At 39.4% G+C, this 20,605-nt stretch overlaps 1 protein-coding gene across 2 annotated transcripts in view; it reads left to right on the top strand.

Annotated features, from left to right (window-relative positions):
- The window catches only part of CUBN (cubilin), a 273,318-nt gene that overhangs the window by 149,694 nt on the left and 103,019 nt on the right, over nt 1–20,605 (top strand). For both annotated transcript variants that reach the window (XM_007081262.3, XM_042991151.1), the window contains 8 exons: nt 1,843–2,002; nt 3,739–3,852; nt 5,515–5,625; nt 7,178–7,306; nt 8,319–8,451; nt 17,294–17,499; nt 18,403–18,587; nt 20,262–20,454. In XM_007081262.3, coding sequence (XP_007081324.2) covers nt 1,843–2,002; nt 3,739–3,852; nt 5,515–5,625; nt 7,178–7,306; nt 8,319–8,451; nt 17,294–17,499; nt 18,403–18,587; nt 20,262–20,454 — 1,231 coding nt within the window. The remainder of the gene's footprint in view (nt 1–1,842; nt 2,003–3,738; nt 3,853–5,514; nt 5,626–7,177; nt 7,307–8,318; nt 8,452–17,293; nt 17,500–18,402; nt 18,588–20,261; nt 20,455–20,605) is intronic.

Here is a 20,605-nt window from a genome sequence, read left to right as displayed (position 1 = left end):
CTTGACCAACTGAGCCACGCAGGCGCCCCTTGATTTATACATTGTTTTGACTATTATTGATGGTGTTCAACGTGTTCAATAGAAGCAGTCATGCTAGATTGAAAACTATAATTTGACTTGGTTAAGAAAATGTAACTGAGTTTGTAATCAATCTTTAAATGTTAAATAGAGGCCGGGGCGCCTGGGTGGCTCAGTCTGTTGAGCAGCCGACTTTGGCTCAGGTCATGATCTCACGGTTTGTGAGCTCGAGCCCCGCATTGGGCTCTGTGCTGACATCTCAGAGCCTGGCGCCTGCTTCTGATTCTATGTCTCCCTCTCTTTCTGCCCCTCCCCCACTCATGCTCTGTCTCCCTCTGTCTCAGAAATAAATAAACATTAAAAAAAATTTTTGAAAAAAATGTTAAATAAAAATCAGTTTTAAGGTTTTATTTATTGGACCTGTGGATTTAAAATACGAACATTAAATAAAGCAATGAAAAAGAAAAAAGAAAGAAATGGTGTTCTAGAACCACATTTATTTAAAGTTCAGTATTGTAAAAGTTTTAGCCCCTCAGTAGAGAGTTAAACATCTTATTGATGTTTGATTCATGTGCTTATGATGAACTAAACTGAGAATTGCCTCCCACTCATACTTATGTGCTAGAGAGAACAGTGATTATAATCCTCACTAGATATTTTAAAATAATTTGTGTGAACTTTCTTTGCGTCAAATCCCCGAACTTTCTATTTTTTTCCCCAAGTGTTTCTTATGAAATATAAATGACAGTTTATCTTGGGTGAAACAGCCGTATCCTAACTTCGTATTTTAATCCCACTCTGGTAGTTGACAGTTGATCCTATCCTGCTTAATTGGTATCTTGCATTAGACAATATGAGAGTTTCAATTCTGAATTTTAGAATCTAGTTGTCTGGTTTAACATGAGCTGCTCCCTCTTAGGAATTGTGGAAGTCGGCCACACAATTTTGTCTCTGTGTAACAATTGTCTTCTTAAAAATGGGGGACAATTGGGGAAAAGGAAATGGATAGTGTGCGTGAAGGTCTGAACCAGTTGCTGGCAGAGGGTGAGCACTAAATGAATGGTTGCTATTCTTGTTATCATCCAAAGAAAAGGAATTCACTTCCCCCATTTATACATAACTGTGTTAAAAACTGCACACCAGACACACCGAGTTCCGAGGAAATTAACCAAGTTTCAATTTCACAAACCCATACAGTGATTTGGGTACATGTAATGTCAACTCTATTCCATCAGTACATCTGGAGGGTCAGCTAAGTCCCAACATAGCCCTGGGCAGACATAGAACCTAGTACCTTTTTTTTTTAATTAAGTAGATAATTTTCTGAGTTAGGCTCACTCACTATATCATTTGAAAGAACTCTGCCAATATTCTTCCTTCTTGACCACTATCCTATGGAAAGCAAAAAGTTATGGCAAAGGTTGGGTTTCTGAAAACAAATGGTTACTCCTCCTTCTTCCTCACCTATTTGTTCCTATCTTGATTCTTGCCTCAAACATTTCAGTACATGTTGTGGGCATGGCACTTGATGCGATGCGCTGAGGTCAGGGGAGGGAGGAGGGCTGTGAAAGTAAAATATCCAGGGATGTAATTATGGGCTCCGGCAGAGGAACTCCCACTGGAATCCATATAAGTTCCCTAGACATAACCAATGATTCAGACACTCCCATGGGCTATTTGACGAGACAATGACATAAAGCACTAGATCCGGTGAATGTATTGCTTTCCACCAGCTCACCAATGTGTACATAGCCCATGGACCGTGGGCCCCATAGATGTAAATCTGAAGTTCTGAACTATTAACCCTGTTGTCTTAATTTGTAGGCATATGATGGCATAAGCCCCACAACTGCCCGCCTTGCCAGAACGTGTGGAAGACAGCCGCTGGCTAGCCCCATCGTTTCTTCAGGAAATAGCCTCTTGTTGCGATTTCAGTCTGGCCCTTCCAGACAGAGCAGGGGCTTCCGAGCTCACTTCAGCCAAGGCAAGTGCCGCATGTCTCTGTGTGTGTCCCTGAGGTACCCGCTGTCTGTTCTGGAGTGCCCTTCCTGGTGCCGCAAAAAAAAGGAGGCCAGTGCTCAGAAATCGGTCCCAGCTTTCTACTTAACAGGCGACAATTTAAATAGAGCAAAGGAACTACAATTTGCAATTATTCCACCTGTTGATCCTTTAAGTTTACGATCGTCTAACAGGTGACGCCGACTTCCTTTGGATCTGTGTGTCTCTCAAACGAGCTTTCAGAATGATATTTCAGAGCATTTTTAATACTAGGGTCACTGTAACAAAGTGTTTCTCCATATTTGTTCATGAGTAGATAAATTATCTAGCATTTGTCCAGGATTTTCTTCTGGGACAATTATAAATCACAAGGCTTGCGTGCAATGTAGAGTCTGGTGGTAACTAACCCTTGAGGTAGTGGTGCCCTGAATCCTGCTCTTGTCCACCTGAGGAATCGGTGTTGTTTTCCACTGTTTTTGTTCTTAACTCACCACTTCTCAGTTCATCCTTCGAGACTTTTTCACCGTTGCCTTTCATCCGGCCGTTCCTGAAGATGAATCCTTTATTCCCATGTCAGGGATAGAGCCCAAGGTGGAAGGAGTTGTTGGCCAGCTTCAGTTTGCCTCTGACTTTTACTCAGATCGTCCTTGTCATTTCAAATACGGGTGGTCTGTTTAGTCATTGGTCTATTTGGAGCTTGCCTGTATCCTACAGCAAAGAGCCCTGGCTAGGGATGTTTTCTGGGTCGGGGTCTCTCAAAGATGCATTGTAGACTTGGGAGCAAGACAGAGTGCATGAATCAGCCACTCTGCAAAGAAAAGAATAGTTTCTTAATGCATTTCATTTTTCATTTAATTAATTACTTATGGTTTGCTTCAGAGTAAACAATGTCCCCAGGAGGTCTCTTCTGGATTATTACAAAGCCTCCTCCCGCTCACCCACCCTTTCCCCATCTTCCTCCAAAGTCAGCTCCCAAAAGCCCCACTCCAGCCATGCCCTTGTGTGCTCCGTGAATCTGTCCTGGCTCTTCATCGCATGGAGAATGGAGCCCCAGATTCCTCCAGATGTTACCCAAGGGTCCTGGAACCTTCCCCAGTCTTTTTTTTTCCCCAACACCCTTCAGGAGCCCCATACTTTAGCCAAGTCTGCACAGTCGCAGGCCTGACCCTCCTCTGTGTCTCTTGCTGGACTATTCTTCCTCAGCCCCACTTCCTCCTCCAGCCACTCTCCTCCGGGAGATACCCCTTACGCTCCCCCGCTGGCCAGACTCTCCCGTCTGCACCGCCACAGAGTTTTGCGTTTCTCTGATAACACACAGCCATCCTATGCACTCTCGTTCAATTGACTATTTATTTTCCAAACAATAAATAAATAAAGTTGCTCAGAAACAGATTATCCCTATACCTCTAATTTATGAGCGGGCAGAGTAAGTGGACCCATACTAGAGTTTTGTTTCAGTGGCTCAAGCAGTTCATAGCCACTTCATCTTTTGTCCTCTGCCCCTCCCCACTTCCTGTAATTGAAGAATATTGTTATAAACGTATGGTGCATTTCCATTTTCTCATGGTTTATGTGCAGCTTCCTTGGCAGAGTACTTCCTGGGCATGTGTTTCAGAAATAGGAAAACATCATTTGTGTTTTTACTCATCAAATAATTGTTTTGTGCGGTCAGTAGAAATCAAAAGTATCTGACGTGCGTGTGTGTGTGTTTGTGTTCCTCAGCCTGTGGGGGCTACATCCTTACCGACTCATCTGATACTATATCCTCTCCATTGTTCCCTGCCAAGTATCCACACAATCAGAACTGCAGCTGGATAATTCAAGCTCAGCCTCCATGTAAGTAACAAAAAAGAAAAAAGGAAAGGAATCCAGGATGGATGGTGTCTGTGGGAAAGTCCATCTATGACTAATGTTCCCGTCTCCTCAATGGTAACAATTGATGGCCTTCCTCTTCTTTTTTTGGAAGTCCCCATTCCTGATGTGCACAAGAACGAGCACTTCCTAATCTGATAGGAAAGTAATTTTGACTGTTTATTCTTAAGTAAAAAAAAAAAAAAAAATTAAGGTTCAAGGCCTAACAGAGGAAAAAGAAAAAAAACAAAAACCTGTAACCTTGCTGTATTGACAGGCACGTGAAATTGGGGATAAGCAAAAATAACTGATAAATAGTTTTTGACACATGTGCCTTGAGTGTGGTAGATATTCGGGACAGTTGCCAAATGACTAAATGATGAATAAGAACCACAAACTGAAAAATTAATAACTCATAGTTTGGGAATGTGATGCCATAAGCATATCGATCTTCGATCAAAGTGGAAGCTGATTATTAAACCGGGCCTCTCGTGCAATGCATGTATTACAGAAAATTCTAGCACACGGCCTGGAAGAAACACTTAGTGAGTGTTTACATAATTTTCTTTTTAGAATTCTAGAATCATATTTTTTGACCTGGTAACAACCTGGTGGTAAGAATTACTGTCCACAGTTTCCAGACAGAGAAAAGGAAGAGACCTCTCAGGACTCAAAGCAAAATGATTGCAAAGAGGGTGATCCCGGGGCCATCACGCATGTTTCAGAGGGGCCCTGCCCTTCCTTGAGGTATTCGGGAAAAATTTATGATTTCAGCCATAATGTAGGAAAGGCATTAAGTTCTTTACTCTGCTTTACGATTAATCACTTTTGTGGCAATAAGCAAATCCACTTAAGCCAGCGAGGCCCCATTAGCTAATCTAAAAAATGATAAGTTTGACTTCAATATTTTCTAACACTTCAATATTTTCTGACTAGGGATGTTAAGAGGTAACAAAAGAATATGTTTATTACCATGCATATGATTGGGGTCTTGGCGAAGTAATCCTTAGCCAAAGAAAGTTGCCAGCTGGCCAGAAACTAAGCCTTCGATAAGGAGCCCCCTGCCTTGAGCTGAGCGGTTTTGCATGTAAGGATAATTTCTAATGAGTTGTAAAGCATTTAGATGAAAGATCTCACTGGTTCAAAGACAGATCCTATTCTGAAGATTAGGGACCCTGGATGAATAGCAAAAGAAAAAACACACCCAGGCACTTGCTGTTTTGCAAGTAATTCAAAGCTTTCTTTATAAATGACTCCAAACCTCTAGGGTCCTGGCTCTGGGCTTCAGGTAAAACTAAGAGAGCTAGGCTGTGCGTGCCAGGGGGGTAGGAGCATCTCATTTACAAGTCAGTAAACTAGTCAGCCAGCAATGGCTGATGCAAAAAGTGTAAAGACCGTATATTCCGACAAGCACTCCACGTGGTCTCCGTGGAATGAACATACCCCAGGGCCCTCTTATTTACCACCATCAGCATTTCAGATTCTGGAAGCACTTTCAAAAAACATTGATTCTGTCGCTCTTCAGAGGAGCCAAATGCGTCGCTTCCCTGCTGGAGAACCTGCAAAGGAATTGATCAAAGGATAAACCTCGCTCCCTGTATGTTTTGTTTGCCAGGGCTCTCTTAGTCCTCTCTCCTTCTCTTGCAGTCAATCACATCACCCTCTCCTTCAGCCACTTTGGACTTGAAAGCACTGCAATGTGTACACAAGACTTTTTAGAAATTTTGGATGGCAAGTATGATGACGCACCCCTCCGAGGTACCGCAGCGCTCACGCACTCGTCTGTGGCCCTGACTGGGTCGTATTTATATATTTACCTACGTATATGCTGTTATTGGAGGTTGGAATGGTTCCAACAGATAGGAAGAGCAATATAAGCCAAGTAAAGAGAGTTAGAGGGTAGGATAGCAAGAGTGAAGGTGGGGCTCAAGAAACACAGCTTGTTCACACTCAAGGACATGAACAGTTTATGTATTTTTTCTTTTAATTTAAAAGTTGCAACTGCTTTAGAGAGCAATGAAATTCAGTCCGTCCTGGCATTAGATAGCATTCCGTGAGAAATTTCTTGTTAATATATGACCGGTTCTTATATTCGAATTGAGCATGGTCCTTGTGGTTTTGTCCTCAGTAGAAGCATTGGGGGAAGGAAGGAAGGAAGGAAGGAAGGAAGGAAGGAAGGAAGGAAGGAGTGAAGGGAGGAAGAAGGGAAGGAAAGAAGGAAGGAGGGAAGGAAGGAGGAGGGAAGGGAGGAGAGAAGGAAGGAAGGAAGGAAGGAAGGAAGGAAGGAAGGAAGGAAGGAAGAAGGTAAGGGAGGAAAGAAGGAAGGAAGGAAGGAATAACTAAATAAACAAAGCAAAAAATACAGCAACAAACACACACATGGGAATTCTGATTGCAGGACATCCCGGTGAAATTAAAGAATGCTGCTATCTAGTTTCTGAAATATCTTCAAGTAAAATCATCTCAGGTTATTTAAACTTTCTCCATGAGGTAGTCATCTTTGAGCTTTGGCATACAAGTTTCTTATCCTGCACTAGAAGACAAACTCCATCAGAGGAGGGACTTTGTTTTGCTGGTTGCTCTATTTCCAGGGCCCAGAGCAGAGCCTGGGACAGTAGTGGGCAATTGATTCCTCTCTGCTCTATGCGGTCCTGATCGCATTGCTTGGGATGTTTATCTGTAAGCATCTGACCAAGGATGAAGGGATATTATTTAACAGACACTTACATAGCACTTCACTTGTGCTGAGTGCTATTCTAAGAACTTTATAAATAGCAACTTGGTCAATCCTCATACCCTTGTGATAGAGGTCTCATTATTATTGATAGTCTCTTTTCTCCAGTGGGGAAACTGAGGCACAGAGAACGTCAGTGACTTATCTCAGGTCGCGCCTCTAGCAAATGGCAGTGCTAGGAGTTGAATCCATGCATTCTGGCTCCAGCATCCACACATTTATTTTTTGGCCATAATGCTTTGCTTTGAAGCATTAGTGCATTTACTTGCGCAGGTCCATACTTGGCTAGAGATTTTAGCATTCCTTCCGCTTGGAGCCAGGTTGTCTACATCTTTCTTACCTCCCCCTGATATTCTTCAATGTTTATAAATCATATCTCCTATGCTTGTCTTTATAGTTTATATTTAACTCTCAGGCACTGTCCCAAACACCGACCCTGCCTTAAATTCTCCAAGTAGTGACGTCTGCTTTTTGCTTCCATCTCCTGTGGTTCTAATAAATGCACATTTACTAGAAGTGACAGTCTGTGCCATGTGCCACGTGATCGCTCGTTCTTTTTGTCCTTTTCCTATCCAGGCCGCTACTGTGGTGCCTCCATGCCGCATCCCATCACTTCCTTTAGCAATGCTCTGACGCTGAGGTTTGTCTCAGATTCTAGAGTGAATTCCGAGGGTTTCCATGCTACATACGCCGCGTCATCATCAGGTAAGAGGAGTCAGCAAATGGCATTACTGGGTTAAGAGGGATGTGATAGAAAGCCTCAGTTTGTTATTTGGGACTGCCGTATCTTCGGAATTGGGAGCCATTTCCCTGAGCCTACCTCTGGGACGAACCTCTCCGTCTTCCAGTTGAGGTTAACCTCCTTGTAAATTCTAACAGTAGTAAACTCTGTGCGGTGTCCTCTTTATCCGCTCATCCACTGGCGGACGCTTGGGGTACTTCCTTACCTTGGCTCTTGCGGCTCATGCTGATAGTGAGCTCCGGGAGTGGGGAGGATGAGTTGGGATGATGTCGGAATGGCCAGCGTGCTCGCTCCTTCGTGACATGTCTGTTAAGCCAGCCCCTGACTGCCAGTGTCCGTCGGCATCTCTTCTGAATGGACAGCTGCTGTTCTCCAGTCTCCCTGGCCTCACGGCTGGGCTCAGGCCGGTCTGGGTATTGTCACTGGTGGCAGGATGGATGGTGGCATGGTGGGAGGAGGGGAGGGAGGAGTCACCGGTACTGGGTCTGTCGGCCAGGGGTGTGCTGTTTGTCAGCTGCCAGCTTCCTGGTTATTGGCAGTTAAAAGCACAAAACACCTAGAAGATGTGTGTGTGTGTGTGTGTGTGTGTGTGTGTGTGTTCTCTTGAGAGACAAAAGCTGGAACATTGCCTTCTTTTCAGGGCCAGTGTTGAAAATCATCCTGGCCAGAAACAGTGAGTGGTTGTGGAGTTCAAATAAGTCTTTTATTACGTGAAGTTATAGTTTGCAGCAAGAAATGGCTTTGAGAAGAGAAACGACAGAGATTCCTTCTGATCTACCATATCCTGTGGCTTATTTTCAGTCTTCATAATCTTTTCCTTATTGTATATGACATGGATTGTTTTTTCATTGGAAATGGAAATAGGATATCTTTTGATCCTGCTAACAGCTCCGGTAGAGTTATTTCTCCTTGCCCTTATGGTATCTTATATTCGATCTTCACTCTGGCACTCACTTTGTTTCTCTTTTCTTCCAGCTTGTGGTGGAACCTTCCACATGGCTGAAGGCATCTTCAACAGCCCTGGCTACCCGGAAGTTTATCCCTCTAACGTGGAATGTGTCTGGAACATTGTCAGTTCCCCTGGCAACCGGCTCCAGCTGTCTTTTATGTAAATCCCTTTTTTTTTATGGTGTATTGTTTCAGTGTGAATAAATCTGCAGGAAGGAAGCACGGTTACTAATAGAATGGACAACTAATAGCATGTGTCCAAGCAACTGTTAGAGAACATGGTGGGAACTTTAAGAAGACTGTTTCCAAATTTCCTCTGTTTAGTCATAGTTTGGGTTATAAATGGTATTAAAATTCTTGAGAATGGTTCTAGAGCGCTGCCTAACATTATGAGAAAGATATGCCTAAACTCTTAGTGCACTAATTTGTGGAATGTTCATTTTCAGAGAACAGTAGCTGTATCTTTTTCTGAATCAGACACATTTAGAATCTTCCAGAGAAATACTAACCTTCTTTCTTCCAGCAGGAATCCCCATCACAATCAAGCCTTCCTTACCCCATATACCATGTCTCTACCCCAATCCACCTTACCCTTCTACTCCATCCAGAAGAATAATTTTGGAAGTTTTTAGGAACTTAGTGGTTGGTTTGTACAATCACTGGCATGTTCCTCATTAAACTATGGATATGGAATTAATAGTAGGATCCTGCCACATTCAGAGTGGTCTTAGATTACATTAAATAACAATAATGTGCTTTTCCTAGAAGTGGATAGTGAAAAGCACATGGTAAGAGACATAAGACTTTTTCATCCATCAGTAGACAAGTACCTGTGACGTGCCAAACCAGTGGTAGACAAACACCACTTAACAAACACCGAGCGAAAAGATTTCGGTGTTTACATTGCCGCTTTAAATGAAAAGTTATTTGTTATATCGTATTCCACATTATTGGGCATCGTTTGGGATTGCTAATTCCGTTTTTGAAGAGAATAGAACAATTTCGCGTAGAGAGCAGAGGATTGTTCTGAGGACACCGGCCTGTTTATTCAAAAGTCTTGTCCCTTGTCCTCGAGGAGCCGTACTGCACATCAAGAAAGGATTTAAATGAAAGAACAGTCCCATTTGTGGGCCATGTTCAGACATCTGAAGTTGCTTTCTTTCAGTCCATCGATCAGACAGTGCTCTTCAGGGAACAAGTGGCATTGTGTTAAAACAAAGACACCCGCTGAGTGCCTGAAAGGCAAAGCAAGGTTAAGCTGCCACATGGGAAAGAAATTTTTGTTTGCTTTTGTCTTTGCTAAAAGCTCAAAGTTCTTTGGGGGGGGGGGGTTCTCTCTCTCTCTAATTTTTACCTGATACATATGCTTCCTTTCTTCAACAAATATGTGTAAGCCCCTACTGTGTGCTCACATAGTTAGCACATGTTACTCCCATGCCCAATGCTTTATATACAATGATGAATAAAACATGATTGTTGTTCTTGTGGTAAAGCCCAAAGTCCTTCCCATGGCTTACGAGGCCTCATAACTGCCAAATGAATGGGCTTCTTTTTTGGTCTTTTTCCTTTTAGTCTCTACCATACTCACATTATTGACTAATCTGACATTCCGTGGGTGCCAGGAATGGGCCAGGTAAGGGAATGTTTAAGATAGACATCCCATTTCTTGATGAGTTACTAATAAATTCAGGCCAAGAAGTTATTTATTTAAACCTAAAGAGATCCATTCCATCTACAGGACCACCGTTAAAGATGTCAAATGTCAAATGTGTAGCACAAGGTTGATGCATACCAGATGCTCAGCGCATGTTAAGTGATCTCACTCTGCCTTTTCTAAAATACCTTGTGTGTCATTTCACAGTTAAATAAGAAGGGCGATGCTGAGCTCTTTCTAGAAGATAGGAGATAAACACAAAATGCTGGTTCATCCACTTCACTAAATCCCAGTTATCATATAGGCAAATCTTAACGACTCAGCCTTTTCCTTTCTCATCCATAAGAAGTTAATTTTGGTTATTTTGTGTTACTTGCTTGAGTTTTCTTTGTAAAACAAATTTTGTAGAATGCAAGATGTTCCTCTTTATGTAGAGGATAATGAGAAGGGCTTTATGGCAAGGCCTGTGAGTTATTTCTGCCCTGGTCTAAACTGTATCCAGATGGGTGCTTGGAAACATTCCCTGGGGTTGTGTGAGAAGCATATGGAATACGTCAAGTTCAAAATCATGGGGTTTGGATTATGGACCCTGTGGTGAAATTGAATAGGGAGAAAAACCGGAGAAATTATGGTTGAATCTGTAACGAAAAGGAGGAGGGAGAAATAGAATCTAAAAAGGAGTTTTTTTGTAAAACAGATATTTAAAGGAATTAACAGAAAATATATTTTATGCTTGCAGAGTACTTTTAGAAAGTGACTGATCTTGGTTCAAGAATCAAAATGGGATAATGAGAAACAGCGATTGTACTATTTTTGTTCCACATCATATTTTTACTAACAGATTTCAGCCAAAGTATTTGGAAAGAGGGTAGATTTGCTTATAAAATGTACCGGCCTAAAACAAAGACTTCCAAGAAAACAATAAGCTTTTTTAGAAGTTTAATTTGACTCTTATAGGCATCATCCTGCCATCATTTCTGATCAAATGTCTTTTCTGTAATTTGGCACTGATGGCACCAGTATGGCACTCAAACAGAAAAGACCTCCACTTAGTAATCTCCTGGACCGTTGGACCTTACTGAAATGTACACACCAGTCACCTGGGATCTTGCGAAAACCCACATTCTGATTTAGTTGGTTGGTGGGTTCCGATTCTTCATTTCAGCAAGTTCTCAGGCAGTGCGGGTGCTGCTGGACCACAGATTGCCTTTAGTAGAAAGGTTTAGATTCAATTTCATGTAAACCGCCTGCTGAGGAAAATGATCTCTTTCTTCTCTTCTTACTTTCGGGGAAGCAAACCCAAAACCAAACAGTTTTAGCATATTTCACATTGTTGATGATATTATGGGTAATAACACCGAGCCTGAATTTAAGTGCTAAACATGGCAGTCATCCTAAAGATGGATTCAGAATGATTCCTTGCCAGAAATGATTGTGGATAGAAGCTTTGTATTACAAAGAATGAATTGTCAAGCAAGACAATGGGCCTAAGGGCAAATGTGGAGTTGGGTTAGCTTGATGTGGATTTTTCTTGATTTCTTCTGCTATTCAGTGACGGGTCATAGCTTGCTGCTAAAGCTGTGTCTAGAATATAGATACAGATGATCTATATTGTAGTACCTCACCTTGGTAGGATTGTGAGAGCGACAGCTTCACTGTTGGTCTGGCTAGAGACCTACCAATGCTAGCATCTGGCTTGAGAAGCAGTGGTAGAGCAAATCTGAGTTCTTTGTTCCAGCATCCTGGTAGCGAATGCTCACAGGTGTGCCTGATACACTGGTCCCATAGAAGGGCTTGAGGCGCCCAGAACCTCCAGGCTGGTTCTCTGTCACTCTAATCCATTAGCTGAGATAGAGTCCCAGGAGAACCCTCTACTTACCATCATGTAAAATCTTGTAACACAAAATGTTGAGTGTTGACTGAAAAGTACACACAATAGAGAAGGAAGTTTTCCATTCTTGTGACTTTTTCCCCCCCTTTCTGGCAGTTTCTCCTCTATAGTCTTTCCAGGTTATTCTTTCTCCTTTTTATCTTGTCTTTCCTCTTCTCAGGAAAAACTCCTTCCAATTACTTCTGGAAAAAGAATAGTTTGCATACACTTTCTCTACAGTTTTTAACCGTTACTTTTTTTTCTTTAAAAATTAATTTTAAATAAATAAAATGTTGCAGGGTAGCAAAAGTCCCCCTTACTTACTCATCATGGAGTTACCCTGTATCTTGAATTGCATATGTATCACTTTCATGCGTGTTTTCATAATTTTATAGCTTTGTTTTTCTATATATACACTAAATTACATATGTATAATATGAGTAGCATGTATAAATCTCCATACACACTACATAGTATTGCTTTCTGTTTTATGTTTTATAGAAATGGAATCCTACTTGTTGACTGGACTGGAATTACACTGAATTTATACATTAATTTCCGGGAGTATCTTTATTGACTCTTCATATTCTTGAATTTGGAATATCTCTGCATTTATTGTGTTCTTCTTTTATGTTCTTTGTTAAACTTTCACATTTTTAAAAATAGAGCTCTTATCGCTAGACACCTTTTTTTGGCTGCTGCTACTGCAAAGGGAATCCAGTTAAAATTTACAGACATAACCTGGCCACTTTACCAAAAATAACACCTCAAATTAATTTTTCCTCCTAGAATTGTTCACTACCTCATTATATGTCTACTTATTTATTATCTATCTCTCCTTCTTGAATAGAAGCTCCCAAAAGGGCGGAAAATTCTCTATGTTCTTCACCGTCCTACCCCACAATGTCTGGCAACATGGAAGACAGTAAAAATTGTTGAGTAGGTGTTAACTAAGTTGTAGTTTCTAAATTTTTTGTTGCTGGTATAAGGAATCCCTACCGATTTCTGTATGTCTTATCCAGCCACCATTGTATTCTCTAGAATAACACAGATTTTCTTCTTTCTTTTCTACTGCTGTATATTTAGTGCCGAGAAGAGGACCTCACACATTAAGGTGCACAATAAGTATTTATCAGTGAATGAGCTCTCCTAAATATTAACTTATAGCTCTTCTTTTCCAATCCTTACAACCTTTCCCCTGTTTCCTTGTCTTGTCTCTCTGGAAAACACTGTAGTGTAATGAGGAACAAAGTGATGAGAGCAGGCTCCCTTGTGTTGTTTCTGATTCGAAGGAAATGCTTTGAAATTTTTACTTCTAAGTATATTTGCTGCAGGCATTGGTAGACGTTTGTCATCCCATTTGGAAAATTTCCTTCTATTCCTAATTTTCTGAGTATTTATGATGAGTGGGTGTTGAGTTTTATCCAATGTTTTCCTGCAATTGTCATGGGTTCTCTCTTAATATATTTTGCATCTATCTTTGTTAAGTGTGTGTGTGTGCGTTTGTGTGTGTGTGTGTGTGTGTGGTGTGAATTTTCTTATAGACCTTCTAATCTTTTTAAAAAATTGTTTAAAGATTTATTCATTTATTTATTTATTTATTTATTTTTAATGTTCACTTATTTTTGGGAGAGAAACAGAGCATGAGTGGAGGAGGGGCAGACAGAGAGGGAGACACAGAATCCGAAGTAGGCTGCAGACTCTGAGCTGTCAGCACAGAGCCCGATGTGGGGGTCGAACTCACAGACTGTGAGATCATGACTTGAGCTGAAGTCGGCTGCTTAACCGACTGAACCACCCAGGTGCCCCTTATTTATTTATTTTTAGAGAGAGAGAGAGAGAGAGAGAGAGAATGAGCAGAGGCAAGGCAGAGAAAGGGAGAGAGAGAATCCCAAGCAGGTTCCATACTTTTGGTGCAGAGCCTGACACAGAGCTCGAACTCACAAACCATAAGATCATGACCTGAGTCGAAATCAAGAGCTGAACACTTAACCAACTGAGCCACCCAGGCACCCCTAGGTCTTCTAATCTTAAAGCATTATTAGTCCAACTTGATTAGATTTATATATTTTACAAACTGATGGATCCATGCTGCTTATATTTTATTTAGGATTTTTCATCTATATCGTTAAGTGAGGTTGACCTATACTTTTCTTTCTTTGGCTTCCCTTGACTGGTTTTGTTCTCAAGATTATACTAACCTTGAAATGCTGGAGACTCCTTTCTATGCGTTGTTACAGTTTGCATAACACTGAGGTTGGGCTATTGATTTCATTGAAGCTTTGAAATTCCCCCAGAAAATCATCTGGGCACAGATTTCTGTTTTGTGTCATCTGTGGGCAACTTTAAATACTGATTTTTTTTCTTTAGGTGTTTCTTTTTTTTGTTTTTGTTTTTGTTTTTTTTTTCTTCAGCTTATTGTGACATAAGATACGTTTACAATTCTGTGCAATCATCACTATCATCCTTTTCTGAGACTTTTCCGTCATACTAAACAAACTCTATACTCCTTAAACATAACTCCCTGTCCCCAACCGTCGGTAAACTATTCTACTTCCTGAATCTACAAATTTCTCTATTCTAGTTTTCACATTGAAGTAGAATCATACATGTCCTTTTGTGTCTGGCTTATTTCACTGAGCATAATGTTTTTAGTGTTCATGTATGTTGCAGCATGTATCAAAATTTCATTCTGTTTCAAGGCTGAATCATTCAGTGTGTATATAAAATGTGATTTTATACATAGATAGATAAATGCATAGCTGTATCTTGTTTTGTTTATCAACATTTTATATATCAAATTATATATAACTATGTGTAATTCTATTTATATATAATATATATAATTATATAACTATATATAGCTTTGTTTGTCCAGTCATTTGTTTATACATTTTTGTTTATCCATTTTGTTTCTCCATTCATCTACCGATGGACATTTGAGTTGTTTCCAGCTTTTGGCTATTGTGAATAATGCTTTTATAAATATTGATATACAAATGTTAGTTTCAGCCCATGCTTTTAATTTCTTTGGGTATATACCTAAAAGTAGAATTTGGTACATACCTGAAAGTAGAATATGGTAATTCCATGCTTAACTTTTTGAAGAATCGCCAAATTGTTTTCTACAGTGGCTGCTCTATTTTACATTCCTACAATGCCTGAGAGTTCCAATTTCTCAACATCCTCATCACCATTTGTTATTTTCCATTTTTTAAATAATAGCCAACCTAATGGGGGTGAAGTGTTACCTTATTGTAGGCTCCCTTTGCATTTCTCTAATAACTAGTGACTGAGCATTTTTTCATGTTCTTATTGGCCATTCATAATATATCTTCTTTGGGGCACTGCATTTTCAGTTCTTTTGCTATTACTTGAGTTGTCTTTTTATTTTTGAGTTGTAAGAGATCTTTTATATTCAGGATACTAGTATGCTCTTGCATTTTTTATTTCTCTTGGGTAAATATCTTGGAGAGGAAGTTCCAGGGCATTAACTGGATGTATATTTAGTATTACAAGAAACTGCCAAATAATTATTCAGAGTGGTTCTATCAGTATACATTCCCACCAGAAACACATGAGACTTCCGGTTGCTGTATATGCTTGCCAAACATTTGATCTTGTCAGTCTTTTCTAGTTTAGCCATTCTGAAGGGTATAAAATGATAGCTTACTGTGATAGTTAATTTACACTGTTCTGGTGACTAATGACATCAAATATTTTGGACATTCTCATCGGCTATTCACTCAACTTTTGTTGAAGTGTCTGTTCAAATCTCTTGTCATTTTTAACTTGGTGATTTGTTTTTTTCATGTTTTTTTTTTTTGGTAGGAATTCCTTTTATATTCCAGAGATGAGTCCCTTGTTAGATATATGTTTTGTAATGATCTCTTCTTCCCCCTACACAGTCTGTAACCTGCCTATTCATTTTCTTTGTCATGTCTTTAATGAGAAATTTTAATTTTTGATGAAGTCAAATTATTAATTTTTTAAATCCTATGGTTAATGCCTTTTGCATTATATCTAAGGAATATATGCCTTCCCCAAGGTTGTAAAGATATTCTCTGTTTTATTCTAGGAGCCTTATGGTTCTAGCTTTTATGTGTATATCTAGGAGGAATATTAAATTATTTTCTGTGTGTGGAGAGAAGTAGAGGTTGAGGATTTTTTGTCTTTTCTTCCCTCTATAAGGATATTCAGTAATTGAAACACCACGTGTTAAAATGACTTTCTTTTCCCCATTGAATTATGTTGGCAGCGTGGATTGGGCTGTATTGGTGAGTTCTTCTCTGGACTTTTTCTTTTGTTCCATTCAACTCTTTGTCTACCCTTGCACTAATACCGCACTATCTTGATTTTTAACAATTTTTTAAAGTGTATTTATTTTGAGAGAGAGAGAGAGAGAGAGAGAGAGAGAGAGAAATGAGCATCAGCAGGGTAGGGGCAGAGAGGAGAGACAGAATCCCAAACAAACTCTGTGCCATCAGTGCAGAGCCCAAACGCATGGCTCGAACTCATGAACTGTGAGATCATGCCCTGAGCCGAGATCAAGAGTTGGGTGCTTAACTGACTGCACCCCACAGGCGCCTCTCACACCGTCTTGATTATGTCCAAGTTTATAAAGCACTAAAGCTACATTCTGAAAGCATTCATTTAACACTTACATGTTCCAGACTCTATATGTTATCTGTGGCAATCATTGAGTAGATGTTGTTTCCTATCTTTCATTCTCCCATATCATCATAACTGCAGATTATAATACAAGTTGAATAGGCCGCATTTCCGAACTCTAGCCTCTATTGTTACAAATCCCATATTTCGCCTACCTTTTCAGAAATTAAGTACAGTGCCTTTGTCACTTAAGCTCTGGCAAAATTAGCCCATGATACTGCTTCAGCTGTGTCTCCTAATGTTTTCTTAAAAGTACTCAATGTTCTAACCAAACTAGAACTCTCACAGATTTCTAAATAAGCCTCACCCTTTTTCTGTGTATGTGCTCTTATCGACATGCGTTTTGTGCTCACCATTTCTGTACCTTAAATCCAGCTAATGTTTATATTTCCATCTCAGAAACAATCTCTCTGTTAAGCTGTGACTGAGCCTCACAATCCGATGTGAGGCGTCTGCCTCCGAATCTTCGAACGCTTCTAGCTCCGAGGGCACTTTATGATATTCTACCTTATAATGTGTCTTGTCCTGTATTCCTGCCCAATCTTTCCCCCTAGAAAGAAAAGTCCTTGAAGGCCGTGTATTAATCTTTGCATCTCTGCAACAGGCATTTCAGCAAATTTGGGGAAAAGAAATTTTTGGAGTTGGCTCAAAGATAACGTGATTAAAGTTAAAGTTTTATAAAGAACAGTTATAAAGAAACCAGCAGGTGTTTCGGGATAATCTCAAAGCTTATTCTATCAATTTAATCCTCCAAAACACTCTCTCTCTCTCTCTCTCTCTCTCTCTCTCTCTCTCTTTTCAAATTAGAACTTTCCAGTTGGAGGATTCTCAGGACTGTAACAGGGATTTTGTGGAGATCCGCGAAGGAAACGCCACTGGTACTTTGGTGGGGCGATATTGTGGAAATGTCCTCCCCCTCAATTATTCATCCATTGTTGGGCACAGACTGTGGATCCGATTTGTCTCCGATGGCTCAGGCAGTGGCATAGGCTTCCAAGCCACATTTACTAACAGTAAGTTGCTTCTCTTTTATCGATGGTTTCCAGAGAACATCCTACAAACTAGAAAGGATAACAAATTTTTTGGTAATGCAGTAAGTGAAGAATCCTGAACTCTATTCTCCTAGATTTGTTGTATTTGTGGAATTACTTCATTTTAAACTATATTACAAAAACTAAATTACATGTGCATGGCCCACCAGGAGCATGGGAGAGTGGCTCTAGTAATCGTTTTAAGCTCGTTTCTACCTAATGTTATATTAAACTTTTTACATGATATTTTGTTAGAACCTTCTAACGTATTTAGTTCAGGTTGAGCATATTGATACCAAGGGTATTTCGTTTGAAGTCACAAACTCTCTATTCTTCAAATTCAAAACACTGAGTATATTTTAGGATTGAATTAAGTGCTCAGATATTATAACAACAGGGTTTTCTTCTAATAGAATATAATGTTAATATTTTTATTTTCTAACTTGACTTTTCCATAATTAGCTGTTTTTCATGGCATTCCAATATGCCTGTTTCTCTTGCCAAAAATTTGAAAACATGTCCCATTCTTTTGTAAAAAGGAAAATAGGTAAACAAAATAGGGAATGAGCCTGGTAATACCCCTTCACTTGTCATCAGGTCTCCTGGGGTCTGGGAACCCCTTTTCACATGAGAAGTTATCTCCTCTTTTCACACCATGCCACCTTCTTAGGAGATGAAATTCCATTCACAAAATCACTGTTCTCCAAGGAATTAGTAGATAGTACAGAAATCAAAAGGGAAGCAATATTTCTTCCGGTGTTCAGAATAGAAATCACAGCCAATTAAAAGTCCATCCTTTTCAACACCCCTTGCCTTTTGTTTCTTTCATTTGATTAAAGAGCTATTCTAAGTACTTGTGATTTACTGCTCTGTTTTCCCTCCTAGTATTTGGCAATGATAATATTGTGGGAACTCATGGGAAAGTTGCCTCTCCCTTATGGCCTGGACATTACCCCCACAACTCTGATTACCAATGGATAGTAAATGTGGATGCGTCTCAAGTTATCCATGGTAGAATCTTGGAGATAGACATTGAAGCAACTCAAAACTGCTATTATGACAAATTAAGGGTGAGTATCCAAGGGCAATCAGTGGTAGTAAATTTTGGTGAATTTCTATTTGCAAAAACAAATCAAGTTAATGTCAGTTGAAGCATTTGTGAATCACATGGGGTGGCCTCCCTGGATCATGATTACCTCTTCTAGATTACCTATGAAAAGGTAATTCTGTCATTATATTCATTATCTTTGGATTCTCTAAGTTTTATTTTTAGCATTATTATAATTTACCTCTTGGGCTTTGTCTATGTGTATATGTATATCTTAGTTAAGTATTCTCTCTCATATCTCATTTTCTTGTGTATTCTTATGTTAGAGTGTTAAAAGTTTGAAGGATCATTTTTAAATAAATAAATATAAAATTGTGGTGGTTATTGCCATCCAGATTTTGGTTACTGCATCAGTTTCAAAAACACTGTCACATTCTTTTTTTCTTTTTTTAGCTTTATTCAGGTATATTCAACAAATAAATATTGGGTATATTTAAGATGTACAACTTGATATTGTAACCTATGTACACATTGTGAAATAATTGTTACAGTCAAGCTAATTAATACTTGTATCACCTTGCATAGTTATCATTTGGATTTTGTGTGCGTATATGTCTGTGTGTGTGAAAGAGGATATTTAAGATGTACCCTCTTAACAAATGTCAAGTATATAATACAGAAACAGTACGATATATTTCAGTATTAACTGTAGTCACATTGCTGCACATTAGATCTCCAGAATTATTCATCTTGCATAACTGAAACTTTGTAACCTTTGACCAACATTTCCCCATTTCCCTCTCTCCCCAGCCCCTGGGAACCATCAGTCTACTTTCTCCTTCTGTGAGTTTAACTATGTTATCAGATTCTCAAAGGCCAGGATTCCATTTTATTCATCTTGGGTCTGCAGGGCCTCACCTAGAGTTCAGTACCTAAAGGTGCTTCGGATGTGTGGAAATCATTATTACATAGTTTGAAAAACAGCTTATCTCATAGCTTCGGCAGAGAAATTTATAACAATTTCAATGAACTTGTTCCAAATTATTTACAAAATGAAGTGAAGGATAGGAAATACGGTTGGATGGCATTTTTCCACATGTGCCGAAAAAAACAATGTGCTCCGTGCTATGTGTTTGTAACTATAAAAATATGTCTCTAAATAGGTAACTTCATATTTTCAACCAAATGAAAAAAAATAATTGATTTGAATGTGTGTTGAGCCCTCGCAAGCTGTCACTCTTTTGTTGTCATTAATGCTACTTTCCGACACCTGTCTGTTTAAACCTTTCCTTCTTCTTGTTGCTTTTTCTGTTACTTTCTAATTCCTTCCTTTGAGGCCCCAAAGCACATTCAATAAGTTCTATTGTCGTACAACTATCTTGATTCCTAATTTTCCACCCCTAAATTTTACTGTAGATCAAATAATGAGCTATATTGCATACAGCTTATGAATTCATATAATTCTGCAGCAAAGATGAACTTATTTTAAAACACTTAAAATGTTTTGCAGTCATATTTTATATTTAATAGTGCTTTCTATTTCAACTGACATAGGGTGTTTACTTGTTTATTTTTTTCATTATGATGAAATTATAATAACAAGGCAACCTTTTAGTTTTCTTTTTTATGAAGAAAAATAGAGGTAATTACTTGAATTCAGTGCTGTATTATCTTTTTTTTTTTTTTTTACATGCAGATTTATGATGGGCTTGGTGTTCATTCCCGCCTAATTGGAACTTACTGTGGTACCCAGACCAAATCTTTTAGCTCCTCTAGAAATTCCTTGACGTTTCAGTTTTCTTCTGACTCTTCAATCTCAGGGAAAGGATTCCTTCTGGAGTGGTTTGCAATGAATGTCTCTGTTGGACCTTCCCCTACGATTGCTCCAGGTACGTATTACCAAACGGTAATAAATAAAATTCTGTTTTTGGGTTTCACTGCATGGGCCTTCCCATAATAGGTTTCAAAGGGCTTTCCCTTAATAGGTGGCAAATATGTAAATTACTAAAAATAAGTGCAGCCCTAAAACCCTCCATATAT

This window comes from Panthera tigris, chromosome B4, assembly GCF_018350195.1.
Source record: "Panthera tigris isolate Pti1 chromosome B4, P.tigris_Pti1_mat1.1, whole genome shotgun sequence".
Classification (NCBI taxonomy): domain Eukaryota; kingdom Metazoa; phylum Chordata; class Mammalia; order Carnivora; family Felidae; genus Panthera; species Panthera tigris.
This window is presented reverse-complemented; position numbering and strand designations above follow the sequence as displayed.